Source organism: Alosa pseudoharengus, unplaced genomic scaffold (genome assembly GCF_046254945.1).
Source record: "Alosa pseudoharengus isolate Yale_2024_CS ecotype anadromous, Long Island Sound unplaced genomic scaffold, YU_APseudo_1.1 YU_APseudo_1.1_scf_2, whole genome shotgun sequence".
NCBI classification, from domain to species: Eukaryota; Metazoa; Chordata; class Actinopteri; order Clupeiformes; family Clupeidae; genus Alosa; species Alosa pseudoharengus.
In genome coordinates this window covers 1,855,001-1,867,500 of record NW_027468663.1, presented here as the reverse complement: position 1 = coordinate 1,867,500, position 12,500 = coordinate 1,855,001, and the positions used below count along the sequence as shown (strand labels likewise).

Genomic DNA, 12,500 nt, shown 5'->3' with positions numbered 1-12,500 from the left:
CCAGGCGGAAAACCAACCTTGCAACATTGAGACTACCGTCCCGGAAAGAGAAGTGAGAAACAAGAAACTCGTTTTAAATTGTGTTTCTTACCTTGTAACATCCACATTGTTCTGCCGAACTTATGCTAACCGTTTCGCTAGCTTGTAAACAAATCCATGTGCTTTATCGTTACTTTTTTCCACAGTTTGAAGTAGCATAATGCACAATTTCTCCAGAGGGGGAAATATAGCTAATCCTGCCAAGTTTCCCTTTAATATGGACAACTAGCTAGCTAATGAACATGGAACAACTAGCCAGCTAATGAACATGGAACAACTAGCCAGCTAATGAACATGGAACCAGAGAATGTCTAATAAAGGGAGAACTGCCACTCTCGGAAAACTTCCGGTTTCTGAACTGGTTGCAGTTCCTCCTGTGGTTTCACATGAGGGCGCTCGTCCACAAGTGCAGAATGCATGGAGGTCTATGGAGCTGTACCCCTCAAAATCCACTTTTCTCGGGTTATACTTTTTTTTCAAGTAATTTGAATATTGTTTTCGAAAGGGGAGGCAAAGAAAATAGACTTGGTTGAGTATTATATTTTTTAAAAAGTCACTTAATTGTTCTAAAAAGCCTTTCAAACGTGTCTGACGTCATTCATTAGCACAATGCTAGCGTGTTATGGGCAACAACGACCCAACCTGTAAGAAATCAAAGGGACATAAGTATTTATTTAACTTTTGACTTATAACCCATGTTAAAGTTATACAAACTACAATCAAATCTGAGATTTGTCAACGACAATCAGGTGAAAGAGACAAATTTAGCCGTCTAGCTCCATTGACTCCCATTCATTCTGCACTCATGGCGATCGCCCCCAGTGGAACTCTGGTGGAACTGCAACCAAAATTCGGTACAATGGGACTTAATACGGAGTGGCCAGGCTCTCCGTAGACGGGCTCTGATGGAACAACTAGCCAGCTAATGAACATGGAACAACTCTGCTCCCTCTTGAATTCTGTTGAATAACATTCCAAATCAAGCATTGCTGTTTAGTTCAGCTAGTTAGATTGGGTAGCGAGGTGGTTATACTATGTATTGAAGTTCAAGCTAAAAACGAACTGCACACACTTGCCAGATTTATCTGTCAACACGTCCACTGGCTCGATATGAATTCGACCTAGAAAATTTCCTAGTTTTTGGGCTCAATTGCATTCAATGGGACATTACATTCACTCTGTAACACCTATAATTGAGCAACACCTATGCACGTATCTTGTTCATCGACTTCTCGGCCTTCAATACAATCAATCCTCTCATACTATTCTCCAGGCTTCAAGGCATGAATATTAATACAACTCTGTGCCATTGGATACTGGTCTTTCTGAGCAACATTAGTCAAGCAGTCAAGGCTAATAATACTACACCATGCCCTCTGACTCTCAACACTGGTGCTCCACAAAGCTGTGTGGTTTTCTCCATCTATACCAATGACTTGATAGCTTGCCACCACTCGGTCAAAATGTTCAAATATGCAGATGACGCCACAATCATTGGCCTCATAAGTGATAATGATGAGTCTCAATACCGCAGAGGTCAACTGGGCTGTAGACTGGTGCGGCAACAACAATCTCAACGCCTTAAAGAGTAAGGAAATAGTTGTCGATTTGAGGATGAGGCCTAACACCATTGCCCCAGTTATTATATGTGACCAGCCCATAACCTTGACTGGTGTAAATTTCCCACTGCAAATTCTTTCAGAGTCTCTCACATTATCAAGAAGGCTCAAGAAACACTATACTTCCTTAGGCAAAATTAGGAAAATTACTGCAATTAAATGATGCTTATTAAATACTGTCCCCAATTCACTTTTCACAATTTTTCTTCAACAGTAATATTATCAGTTATCGTATCAGTATCGGCCACAACAAACCAATAAATATCGGTTATCGTTATAGGCCCTAAAATTCCATCTCTAATTATTTCTTCATTGGATTGAGCTAAATCATGTAACAAAAATACCACAAACATTGTTGTGTGGCAAGAAAAGTATCTATCCACCTATCTATCTCTGTGACTGTAAATCGAAAAGCTTCTTTAGAAAGCTTAACCAAAGTCCTTTTAGGCAAGTCCCTCCACTCGGCAGCCATATTGCAACGCTTTTTGGGTACTCATCGGGCATCCTATTCGGCAGAAATGTGCGTGCGCAAGGCTTCACGACACCAACCGTGCTCCAGCAGCGAGTTCACAACACATGATTGGCTCAATGTATACACATGTCGACGTTTTGGCGAGGAAGGGGTGGGATATGTGTAGACAACGGCGTTACAAACTAACCCCATGCATTTCTATGGAGGATTTTTTGAGTGCTGTGTCTCCTCATTAGAAAGTCTCTGGCTTAACCCTTCTGGTCAGACACAACCTGGGCAATACAATTTGTGTGACTTAACAAATGTGGTCCATTTGCCATTTTTAGAGCTTTACTACTGCTCAGAGCGCTCAAATTGGAAATTATTATTTGGGCTTATTATACGGCTCTTCACAATGCAAGTAGAATGCTCCATTGACTTGAATGGGATTTCCGAAAGTTCTAGCGGTCATTATTTCTTGGGAAAGGACCTCTGAAAACAAGAATGACCGATGTCAATGGCAACGGAGTTTGCGCTTGGAACTTCATTCAAAAGTGAAAGCAGACGGTTGATCAGCTGTGTTCTAAAGAATGTTTTATTCAAGTTCAGCGTGTGTTGCGAACTATTTGTTTCTCAGCAAAAGCCACGACGAAACGGTAACAAATAAGTGTAAAGAGACATATCATGGAGTTTATTTTTACGTTTTGGCAAGTAGCCGTATAATAAGCGGGATAATGTATAGAACGCCGGTCATTATGGGAAAAAAAGCCCCTTCAGGGCGAAACAAGACCCCTCCGCGTCCGGTTCGCCCTGTCGGGACTTATTTTCCCCATAATGACCGGTGTTCTATACATTATCCCTTACATAGAAGTTGGTTGCAATTTTGCACCACTTTTCAGGTGCCACGTGTAATGCACATTTAGCATGATTTTCATATGTTTACATTCGATATTGGCTACAAATGTTTTGTTCATGCAACCGCAAACTGCATTGTTAATGCAACCGCACATTTTATTTGGGGTTTTTAATATAGCCTACTTTTTGAACATTTCTGGCACATTTAAACGTGATAATGTTGATGCCTATAATCTTGATATGAAATTGTCATACCAATTCATCTCTAATGGTAACATAAGAACAATGGGAATATTTCTGAAGTAGTCCAAGTCAATTCAACACCAGGCCAACCAGGAACTATGAATGACAATCAACAATGCATGAAGGTTAACATTTGATGGCTAGGGATGTTGGAAGTGGGGGACATTGGAAATCCTTTGCACCTACATAGTCATTAAAATAAGGTATAGTGCATTTCAATTTATCTCCCATTTCTGATTGGAGAGAGGGGCAATAGGTACTTTTCCCCATAATGTGCAACATGAGCTGGGGAGGTTCCCCCTACCTTCAATACATATAGAAAAACAGTCTGAGCCCTGGGGGCTATACGAGGCCTGAGAGGAGCGTCTGTGGTTGGATGGGGGACTCTAAATCATAGGCCTTCTGATCTGATTCCATGCTTCTACATGCAGTTTTCTCTCCCTGAAACCATTCAATGAGACACTGTCCCTCAGACTCGACGGATCCAATTTGCCATTTAGCCTAAGGGCCTAGACAAGTCTGAAAAAAGAAAAAGAAAAACAAGGGCCTGGTCAGACATGGTGCGTGCAGCCAGCCATGATTAGTTTGGCGAGTGCAGAAGCCTGGCACTTAATTAAATGTGTGCATTGGATAGCTGCATGCCCAATGCTGCCCCAGGGAAAGGCAGTCAATGTGGGTCACAACGCTGGTGGGCAGCTAGGAAGACCAGGTCCCTTCATGATCCATGGGTAAATAAGAACAGGAAGACAGAACTGACGCAACTCACTAACATTCAATAGAGTTGTAACTGGAATAAGTGGAGCAGGTTTACAGATATGTTGTGAGAGTGAATTATGGAAAATTATAGCAAAACTAGATAAGAAAATATACTAGAGCCCGACCGATTTATCGGCGGGCCGATATTATCGGCCAATATTAGGCATTTTCAAAACTATCGGTATCGGCATTTATAATGGCCGATAAATGAATATTTTAAAAATAAAATAAAAACGGACGAAACACCCTTTCATCCATGTCATGAGTGTTGGCGTTATATATATAGTTTGTCCACCAGAGGGCACTCTACACCGTCCCTGCTGGCAACACTCGTGTATAACGCGCCACACATCCTGCAACCTGCTGATCCAGCCAGAGTCGGGCAGAGAGAACCAGTTATCCGCGAGAGAGATCATCAGTGAAGTGTGTTCATGGTGATTTGGTCACGAGACATACATTGCTTGAAATAACAATTAAAAGAACATCCCCATCAGTTCTCTTAACTCAAATAAGCATGACAAATTCGTGAAAACAATGTCCAGTTTTGCTGCTGTTACAGTAAATAAGCTGAGAGTGAAGCGGAATTAGCTAGTAATTACGTTACGTTGTTACAGTGTAGTTGACTGTCTGTCCTTTTAACTTTTGACAATGTGACTGAAGATGTATTTCTTTAATAGCGTGACGGTTGTTATAGCAGTGAGACGTAACATCTCTCCCCGGCCTGTTATTTTGAAAGCGTATGTTTTGCAATTTACAGTATGACGTTATCCATTGCTAAATTAGGGCTCATCATAGACTAGCTAACCACAAAGCTAGCTAATGCCATGAATATCAGTGGAAGACCGCTAACGTTAACATTAATGAGCTTGGAAACCACAACGAACGAATAAAGTAATGATTTATAACTAGTATATCTGTAGTTACAGTCCCTGCATTGTAAAATGTAAGTTAGACGTGCGAGGAGTGAACATTTAGACATAGGGAAAAAGTATCAAACGTAGCTTGTGCAAATTGTAGCTTGTGCATAAAAGTTAGCTTTTCTTTTACACGTGTGTGAAATCCAATGACGCCAAGTGTGTGTTTCAGACTGTCGTACAGCCGCAGCATTAACGAGTTACATAATGGATTTAGATCACTAAATAGTAGGTTTTAGAAGGCAGGCAGCAACTGATGATTGAAAATGGTTTGATGTAGCTTGATGGAAATAATTTTAAAAGTGCAGGTAAAGGGATAAGCAAGCTGACATTCTAATTATAAGGTAGCTTATAAGGCAAGACTAATTATTACACACGCACACTCAAACATTTAAGAGTGACCTTTATCTTGTTTAATGATAATACAAATGATGATGATAGTAATAATGTCATCATTATTTTTTGCAATTATTAAGTCTTAGTTCAAAGTTATATTTATGAAGCTTACTAAGTCTTTTAATACTGGTAACTTTGGTTGTTGTTATTATTATGTTTTTGTTCAAAAGACTAAGTTTCATATCTTAAGTTTCTATTTTCTATTTTTATTTATCAGAACTTTAATATATTTCGATGTTCCTCTGTTCCACTGTGACAATATTATTTAAAATTAGTTTTTTTTTTAAATGCATTATCATATTATTTTAGTCAATACTCATAAATAACTACAAATAACTAATGTTAGGGAAATCTGTTAATGTTTTGTTGCGCGTTTCTGAAAAAAAAAAAAATATCGGCCGATATATCGGAATATCGGATTTTTAAATCAACAAATATTTGTATCGGTATCGGCCTTCAAAATCCTTTATCGGTCGGGCTCTAAAATATACCCTTGGCATATATACAAAAATGGCACCTTAGTCTTTTGACACACATACCCATTCCCTTAGCAGAAATATTTCAGCAATCTGCATCTCATGAAGCTGATTAAGGTAAGGCTGCTTACCCATAGACAAGCAGGTTTTTCTCCACTCTAAAACACTCGCTACGTGAATAGCCTTGAGCCCGGTCCTGTGGTCTTCTGGGTTTGGCCATTGGCTTGTCCTCAGAGTCACTCTCGAGCTCAGAGTACTCCATCAGCTCATCTTCTTTCATGGAACTGTAATGGCGAGTCTGCTTCCGCACTCGTGGTGTGTCAATCACCAAGTTGTTCTGCAGAAAGACAGCAATGCAGTTTTAACCTTTTTTCTGAAAATGCTAAAATGGAAAATATTAAGTGCCCCAGTTTTGCTTCAATACATCAAGCCTCAAATTACTTGTGTGAATGATCAGTGAAAAACATCAGAAGCAGCACTTATTTGGAGTTACCATCAGTTTAAAAAAACAAACAAGCAAAAAACTTTTCCCAACTGGCTACCATTGTGGTGATTACTTGCATAGCTACTCACAGTAGGCAGAAACATCATGCATGCAAATAGAAAGTTCTGCTTACAGCAATGTAGCCCTAGGCATTTGGTGTATGTGGTGTACACACCGAATAGATCTTGCCTACGAAACGTACACCAAACTTAAGTTAACTTCTGTTGTGTCAGTCACCAAACAATGTTGTCATGCTACTGTTGCCAGAAAAAGGAGATTAGAAACGATTCAATAACACTTGTGGTAGTAGTAATAGTAATGTCAGTGAATTTAATTACATTTTTAGTTACTTTAATTCGACAGGTTTTACTTGATAAAGCGCTGAAGTAAGCAGCATGAGACAAGAACCCATTCAACTTTGAAGGAGACTTTCACTTTCGTAACATCAAATCAATCTTTATTAATCAGGTGAGTGAGAAATCTATCATTAGGCTACATCTATGTGTGTGTCCCATTAACATCGGCCTATAATAGCCCCAGCTGTGGCGCAACTGGCTGGGGCACCTGCACCGGCGACCCGGGTTCGATTCCCGCCCCGTGATCCTTTCCGGATCCCACCCCTGCTCTCTCTCCCATTCACTTCCTGTCACTCTCCACTGTCCTATCATTAAAGGCATAAAGCCCAAAAACATCGGCCTATAATATGTATTAGGGCCCGAGAACTGAATGGTGTAAAAGCCCTATTGTTTCTGTAAGGATATTATTATTAGGGGCCAAGCAGCGAAGCCCAATTGTGTTTCTACCATTTCTAATTGGGGACCAAGGAGCGAAACACCATTAGTGATACTACCTTTTCTTCTTCTTGGGGGCCAAGCAGTGAAGCTGCGAGGACCCATTAGTGATTCTACCTTTTCTTATTATTGGGGGCCAAGCAGCGAAGCCCCATTGTATTTCTATCTTTTTGGGGGCCAAGCAGCGAAGCCCCATTGTGTTTCTACGTTTTCTTATTGGGGTCAAGCAGCGAAGCTGCGTAGGCACCCGTTGTGTTTGTATGTTTTCTTATTATATCTTCTTCCGCCATGGCAGCCCATAGAACCGTCTGGTAATAAGACCACATTTGGAGGACACTGAAGAAAGCAAAAATGCATTTTGCCTACTGTAGATGTGTTTGGAATTAAAACTTAAAACGCGCTTTGCCTTTTTTGAAGTGGCTCCCATGGGCGAAAACTCATGAAATTTGGCACATGCAACACGTGTACGATAAAGCGGTCATGGACAAAGGCTTGTCCCCGGGTGTGGCCTATGGACTCCATAGTGCCCCCTTATGTCACTTAGTCTCGTGACTGGCATATACTTTCAGTGAAGCACACTTTTACTATGTACATTGCATTTGCCACATCCAACAGGAAGTCAGATATTTAGGATTTTGTGCACATGAACAATTTTGACGTATTGTGGTTGGCATATAGTTTCAGCTATGCACACCAATTTTGGTAGGTGTGTAACTCCCCAAGACGAACAATTTCATACTTTCATATGCACATTGCATTAACCCTCTAAGCGGAAAAGTCGCAAAATTGAAACAAAACAGCAACACTGATTAAAACAGACAATAGATCTCATTTGTACTCTCTACCACTAGATGACAGACATCCAGAGCTTCGATTCACGCCCAAATATGTCGGCCAAAGTGTAGTGGAAGTAGTAAATCACAAATAAAAAATACGAAGAATAAGTGCATTTGTTTGTATAGATGTGGAATTATGTTTCCCACATAATTGTATTCTATTTGTGGTGGTAGGTGACGGTGTTATGATGCTAACGGATTTAATCACGATTTAGCCAGTCGTCTTCTATGCCAACAACAATCCTTGCAGGATTTTTTATGTTTTCTTTAAACATGCATGCAGGTTTGTTGAGGGACAGAGACTGACAAAGGTGCACATAGCTCTACAATGAAAGGATTTTATTCAATTGAAGTAGTACAACATGGAAAATCATTGTGTGGTGGTCAGCGTTGATATTGTGGTGGGCCGCCACAAATAAGTTAATGTATGGGAAACACTGCAATTCTGTCTATAGTTTTTGTGCAAATTGAAGCAGAAATACACCAAATGGTGAATAAAACATTCACGTGACGAAGTCTTTGATCCATCATTCACCTATTCTGATTCTGAAGGAGAATATCTGCCTTTTGGAGATGACGATCGGTCGTCTATTGACTGATCGTCACGTTGAGTCTGTGAATAGAGGTGCGTCTTTGCGTGTGTACAACAGTGTCCACTAAGCATACAACATTTATTTTGACCTTTATCCAACATACACTACTGGTGAAAAGTTTGAGGTCACTTACAAATTTCGATTCCCCTCCATTATAGACACCAGTACCAGCTGAGATCAGTTGCATTTATCAGGGCAGCAGTTTTCAGATTACATTACTGTATGTGCTTACAAAATTTCAAAAGGGTTCTCCAAGGTTTTCTCAGATTAGCCTTTTAAAATGATATCAGATTAGTAAACAGAATGTGCCATTGGAACGTTGGATGAATGGTTGCTGATAATGGGCAATGCAGATATTGCATTAAAGATCAGCCATTTCTTTCTACAACTGTCGAGAACCCTTTTGCAATTTTTTTTTCATGTTTTATCTTGAGTTCAGGTAGAGATAAAACAAATTGATTAAAATGGAGAATCGTCTACAAAACTGAAATAGAGATTAACCCCATCACTCAACCTACTCCCATATAATAATAGAAACGTGGTTATTTATTACGGGACCAGTGGTGTCCGGCCTCGGATCTACTGCATTATTATTTTCAAGGCAGGGCTCAGAGCCAGTAATGTATGACATTTAGCAGAAACAACTTTCTCTTCTCCTTTACCAGTCTAACAAGCCAAACATATCCATTCACTTCTTCACCAAAGCAGGAAAGCTGCTGAAGATTAACACTCAGTGCCAAACTACGATTCCCATGCGGCATTACCCCTCCTGCAGTGGGGCTCCTGTATTTAATTGTGTTTAAGCAGCAGACTTACCCTTCCATTAATAGCATCCAGGTCCAGCTCGGCTTTCTTTGCCCATTTCTGCCAGAAATCTGGGTCCTCCAGAGAAATATCGGTCCTGTTTCCAGAGGACACAAAGCTGGCCTGGAGACGATCAAAAACAAATTAGAAACGAAAGCATGATATCTGTGTGTGTATACCCTGTGTTTGTTTAATAGTCAGGGATGTACCTTGGCAAAAGTGGAACCTTTGCCCTCTGATTCGATGGTAATGGTCTGTGTGCGTCTCTGTAAAATTTGGTCAATGTCTTCTTCACAGAATTTGGAGCCTTCGTCCTCTTCATCCATGAGTGCTCCGTATGCTCCCTTACGTAGGAGATCTTCAACTTCCTTCTTGGAAAGTTGTTGAACCTGAATTGTACAAGGTAGAACTTGTTCATTCTGAATACGTGGCTGGATAACGTTTGCAGTGAGACATAGCAATGAGTAGAGGTGTCATGATTTTGATTTTAAGTCAAAATCGATTGAAATTACTAACTTAGAATCGAGATTGATATGTAATTTCGGGAAGGTAGAATCAACGATGTAGCCACACCCCCAATGTCACGTCCAGCATGTATGCCAATACGCAAAACCACATACACACACGTGTTAAACTGCGACGTCAACACTCCCTTAACTTTAGGCTGCAGCCAGTTGGAAAAAAAATACATCACCCAACTGAAATCTAAGCCCCTCTCGCAACCCTGAAATCATCGGTGTGGAAGTATTTTGTTGTTCATTCACGTCAATTAACACTAACTGACTGAACTTACAAAGGGAAAAGATGATCTAGTTACAGTCCAAAATTATTTTAATACAACGGTTCCCAAAATTTTTTTCAAAATTGGTTTCAAAATAAAAGCCCCAAAACAGAATAGGAAAAGGACAAAAAAAGTAAACATCATAAGGAATGCATTAATAGTAATATTAAAAAAACATTGAAAATCGAATCGTGACTAGTATCGAAAATTAAATCGAATCGAGGATTTGGAGAATCATGACATCCCTAGCAATGAGATGATTTAAGTGTACTCATACCCCATTAGCAGCGTTCTCCCTGCCACTCATTGACTGTAACACAGCTTTGTCGAGTCCTAACTTCAAGCTGGCTTTATCAAACATCTCCCTCTCATAAGAATTCCTGGTGATGAGGCGATAGATTTTCACAGCCTTGCTCTGTCCTATTCTGTGGCATCTAGCTTGAGCCTGGAAGAGACAGACAGACAACAAACTTGGTTAGAATTCAAACGGAGTGAATTTTATATTTTTATATATATATATATATATATAGTTTTGTGATCTTTTGTGTATTGTAGAACATATTTAGACTCCTGCATTATTCCTGTGAAAATACTCACTTGAAGGTCATTCTGTGGGTTCCAGTCAGAGTCAAATATAATGCAGGTGTCTGCAGCAGTCAGGTTGATGCCCAGACCTCCAGCCCGGGTGCACAGCAGAAACACGAAGCGGTCCGAGTCAGGCCGGGAAAAGCGGTCAATAGCTGCCTGGCGAAGGTTTCCCCTCACTCTGCCATCAATCCGCTCATATGGGTACCTACACCATATTTATTACGTTACAGTGGTCGAAATGAACCTTTTGGCTGGTAGATGAAAAATCCAGACATGTTTTTTACCAGCCCAAACTATACAATCCTTTTCATAGCCTAATTATTTTGAAAGTGTTATTATACGGCTCTTCAGAATGCTACAGAATGTTCCATTCAAAGGAACGGGCATTCCCAATGTTTGGAGGTCCAATAATTTTGTAACCTCTGCAAAAATATGACAATGGCAACTGGTTTTGATCTATGAATCACATCTTCCATATCATTCCGTGTGCAGCATAGTTTGTTTGCGATCACAATGGAACTTCATTGAAAGTGAAAGTAAGCAAGTAATAGGCTACGTGCTATTTGTGTGGGTTTTCATTATCTCTGCAAACGGTAACAAAATAACTTTTAGACTCGTGAAGTTTCCTTTTTTCGCTCTGGCAATTATAATGAGCGGCATAATAGCCTAGTATTGTTTGCTGGTCATTATCGGAAAAACAATCCTGGTAAATCATTGATCTTTGAAAGGAAGGGAGACAGGACACAGACGCAAAGCAGAGTTGATATGGCAAGCCAGTTTAACATGACAAACTGAAGTCTGAGTTGATGAGCAGCCATATTACACGCTAAAGTGGCGACTACCTGCCACAATTCAGCTGCCAATACAAAAATCTACTTGCTACTGGTACTTGGCGGGTGACAATTTCAAGCCCTGTCACTTTAGTTGAAAGGGATATCTATTGCATTCTGGTCTATTCAGTGATTACTGAGAAAAAATACAATACCTTCTCTGGATGAGGTAGTCCTCTAAAATGTCCAGACAGCGCACCATCTGAGAGAAAATGAGCACACGGTGACCGCCGGCCTTCAGCTTGGGCAGCAGCTTGTCAATAAGCACCAGTTTGCCTGCTGCCTGGATCATAGCTTGGAGCTGGAAATCTGAGTGTTCAGTGGAGTGACTTTCTCTGAATTCTTCCAGTATCTTCTCTTCAGCACCTAAATAGCAGTAGCATTAATTTAGTCATTTTCCTTTTAGCCTTGCCACAAACCCTGGGCAGAATTTTTTTTTTAATCAAATGTGAAGTTATAAGGCAAACCTGCTTAATTAATTAATGCCAAATTTAAGCCCAATGAGTGGGATTTGTTTTGGTCAGTATATTTTGCCATCACAGTATAGACACTTTTAACAGTCACAAGAACACAACATATTTGTACAGCACTAAAATCATTTTTTAAGACTTTAGAAAACATACCATTGACGAGGTAGGGATGGTTGCAGCATTTCCTCAGCTCCATCATTGTGTTCAGCAGGTTAGGTACACTGGATCCACCACCACCACCACCACCTCCACCTCCACCTCCACCTCCACCCTTTGACAAAAAGGTAAAGTTTTTCTCCAGGATAGCACGGTAGTACTTCTTCTGCACATTGGTAAGCTCCACCTCAATGATGGTCTCTTCCTTGGGAGCCAGGTTCTTCTCCACATCCTCCTTTAGACGCCGAAGCATCATGGGCTTCAGGATACCCTGCAGCTTCTGAACCTGTTTTGGGGTGAGGAGGAATGGGTAATCAAAGAAGTGAGAGGTCAGGAGTGAGATGGTGATTAAATGTAGGAATCAGATAGCCTGGACAGATGCTTTATCCAGCATGGGACAGGATATATACAATGACAG

General features: G+C 40.4%; 1 protein-coding gene across 3 annotated transcripts in view; it reads right to left on the bottom strand.

Moving 5' to 3' along the window:
- chd7 (chromodomain helicase DNA binding protein 7) overlaps positions 1-12,500 on the bottom strand; it is a 77,340-nt gene that overhangs the window by 23,828 nt on the left and 41,012 nt on the right. For all 3 annotated transcript variants that reach the window (XM_076293369.1, XM_076293371.1, XM_076293370.1), the window contains exons 15-21: positions 12,080-12,368; positions 11,612-11,822; positions 10,636-10,831; positions 10,316-10,483; positions 9,467-9,646; positions 9,270-9,380; positions 5,881-6,086 (exon numbers count right to left, since the gene is read on the bottom strand). In XM_076293369.1, the coding sequence (XP_076149484.1) occupies positions 5,881-6,086; positions 9,270-9,380; positions 9,467-9,646; positions 10,316-10,483; positions 10,636-10,831; positions 11,612-11,822; positions 12,080-12,368 (1,361 nt within the window). The remainder of the gene's footprint in view (positions 1-5,880; positions 6,087-9,269; positions 9,381-9,466; positions 9,647-10,315; positions 10,484-10,635; positions 10,832-11,611; positions 11,823-12,079; positions 12,369-12,500) is intronic.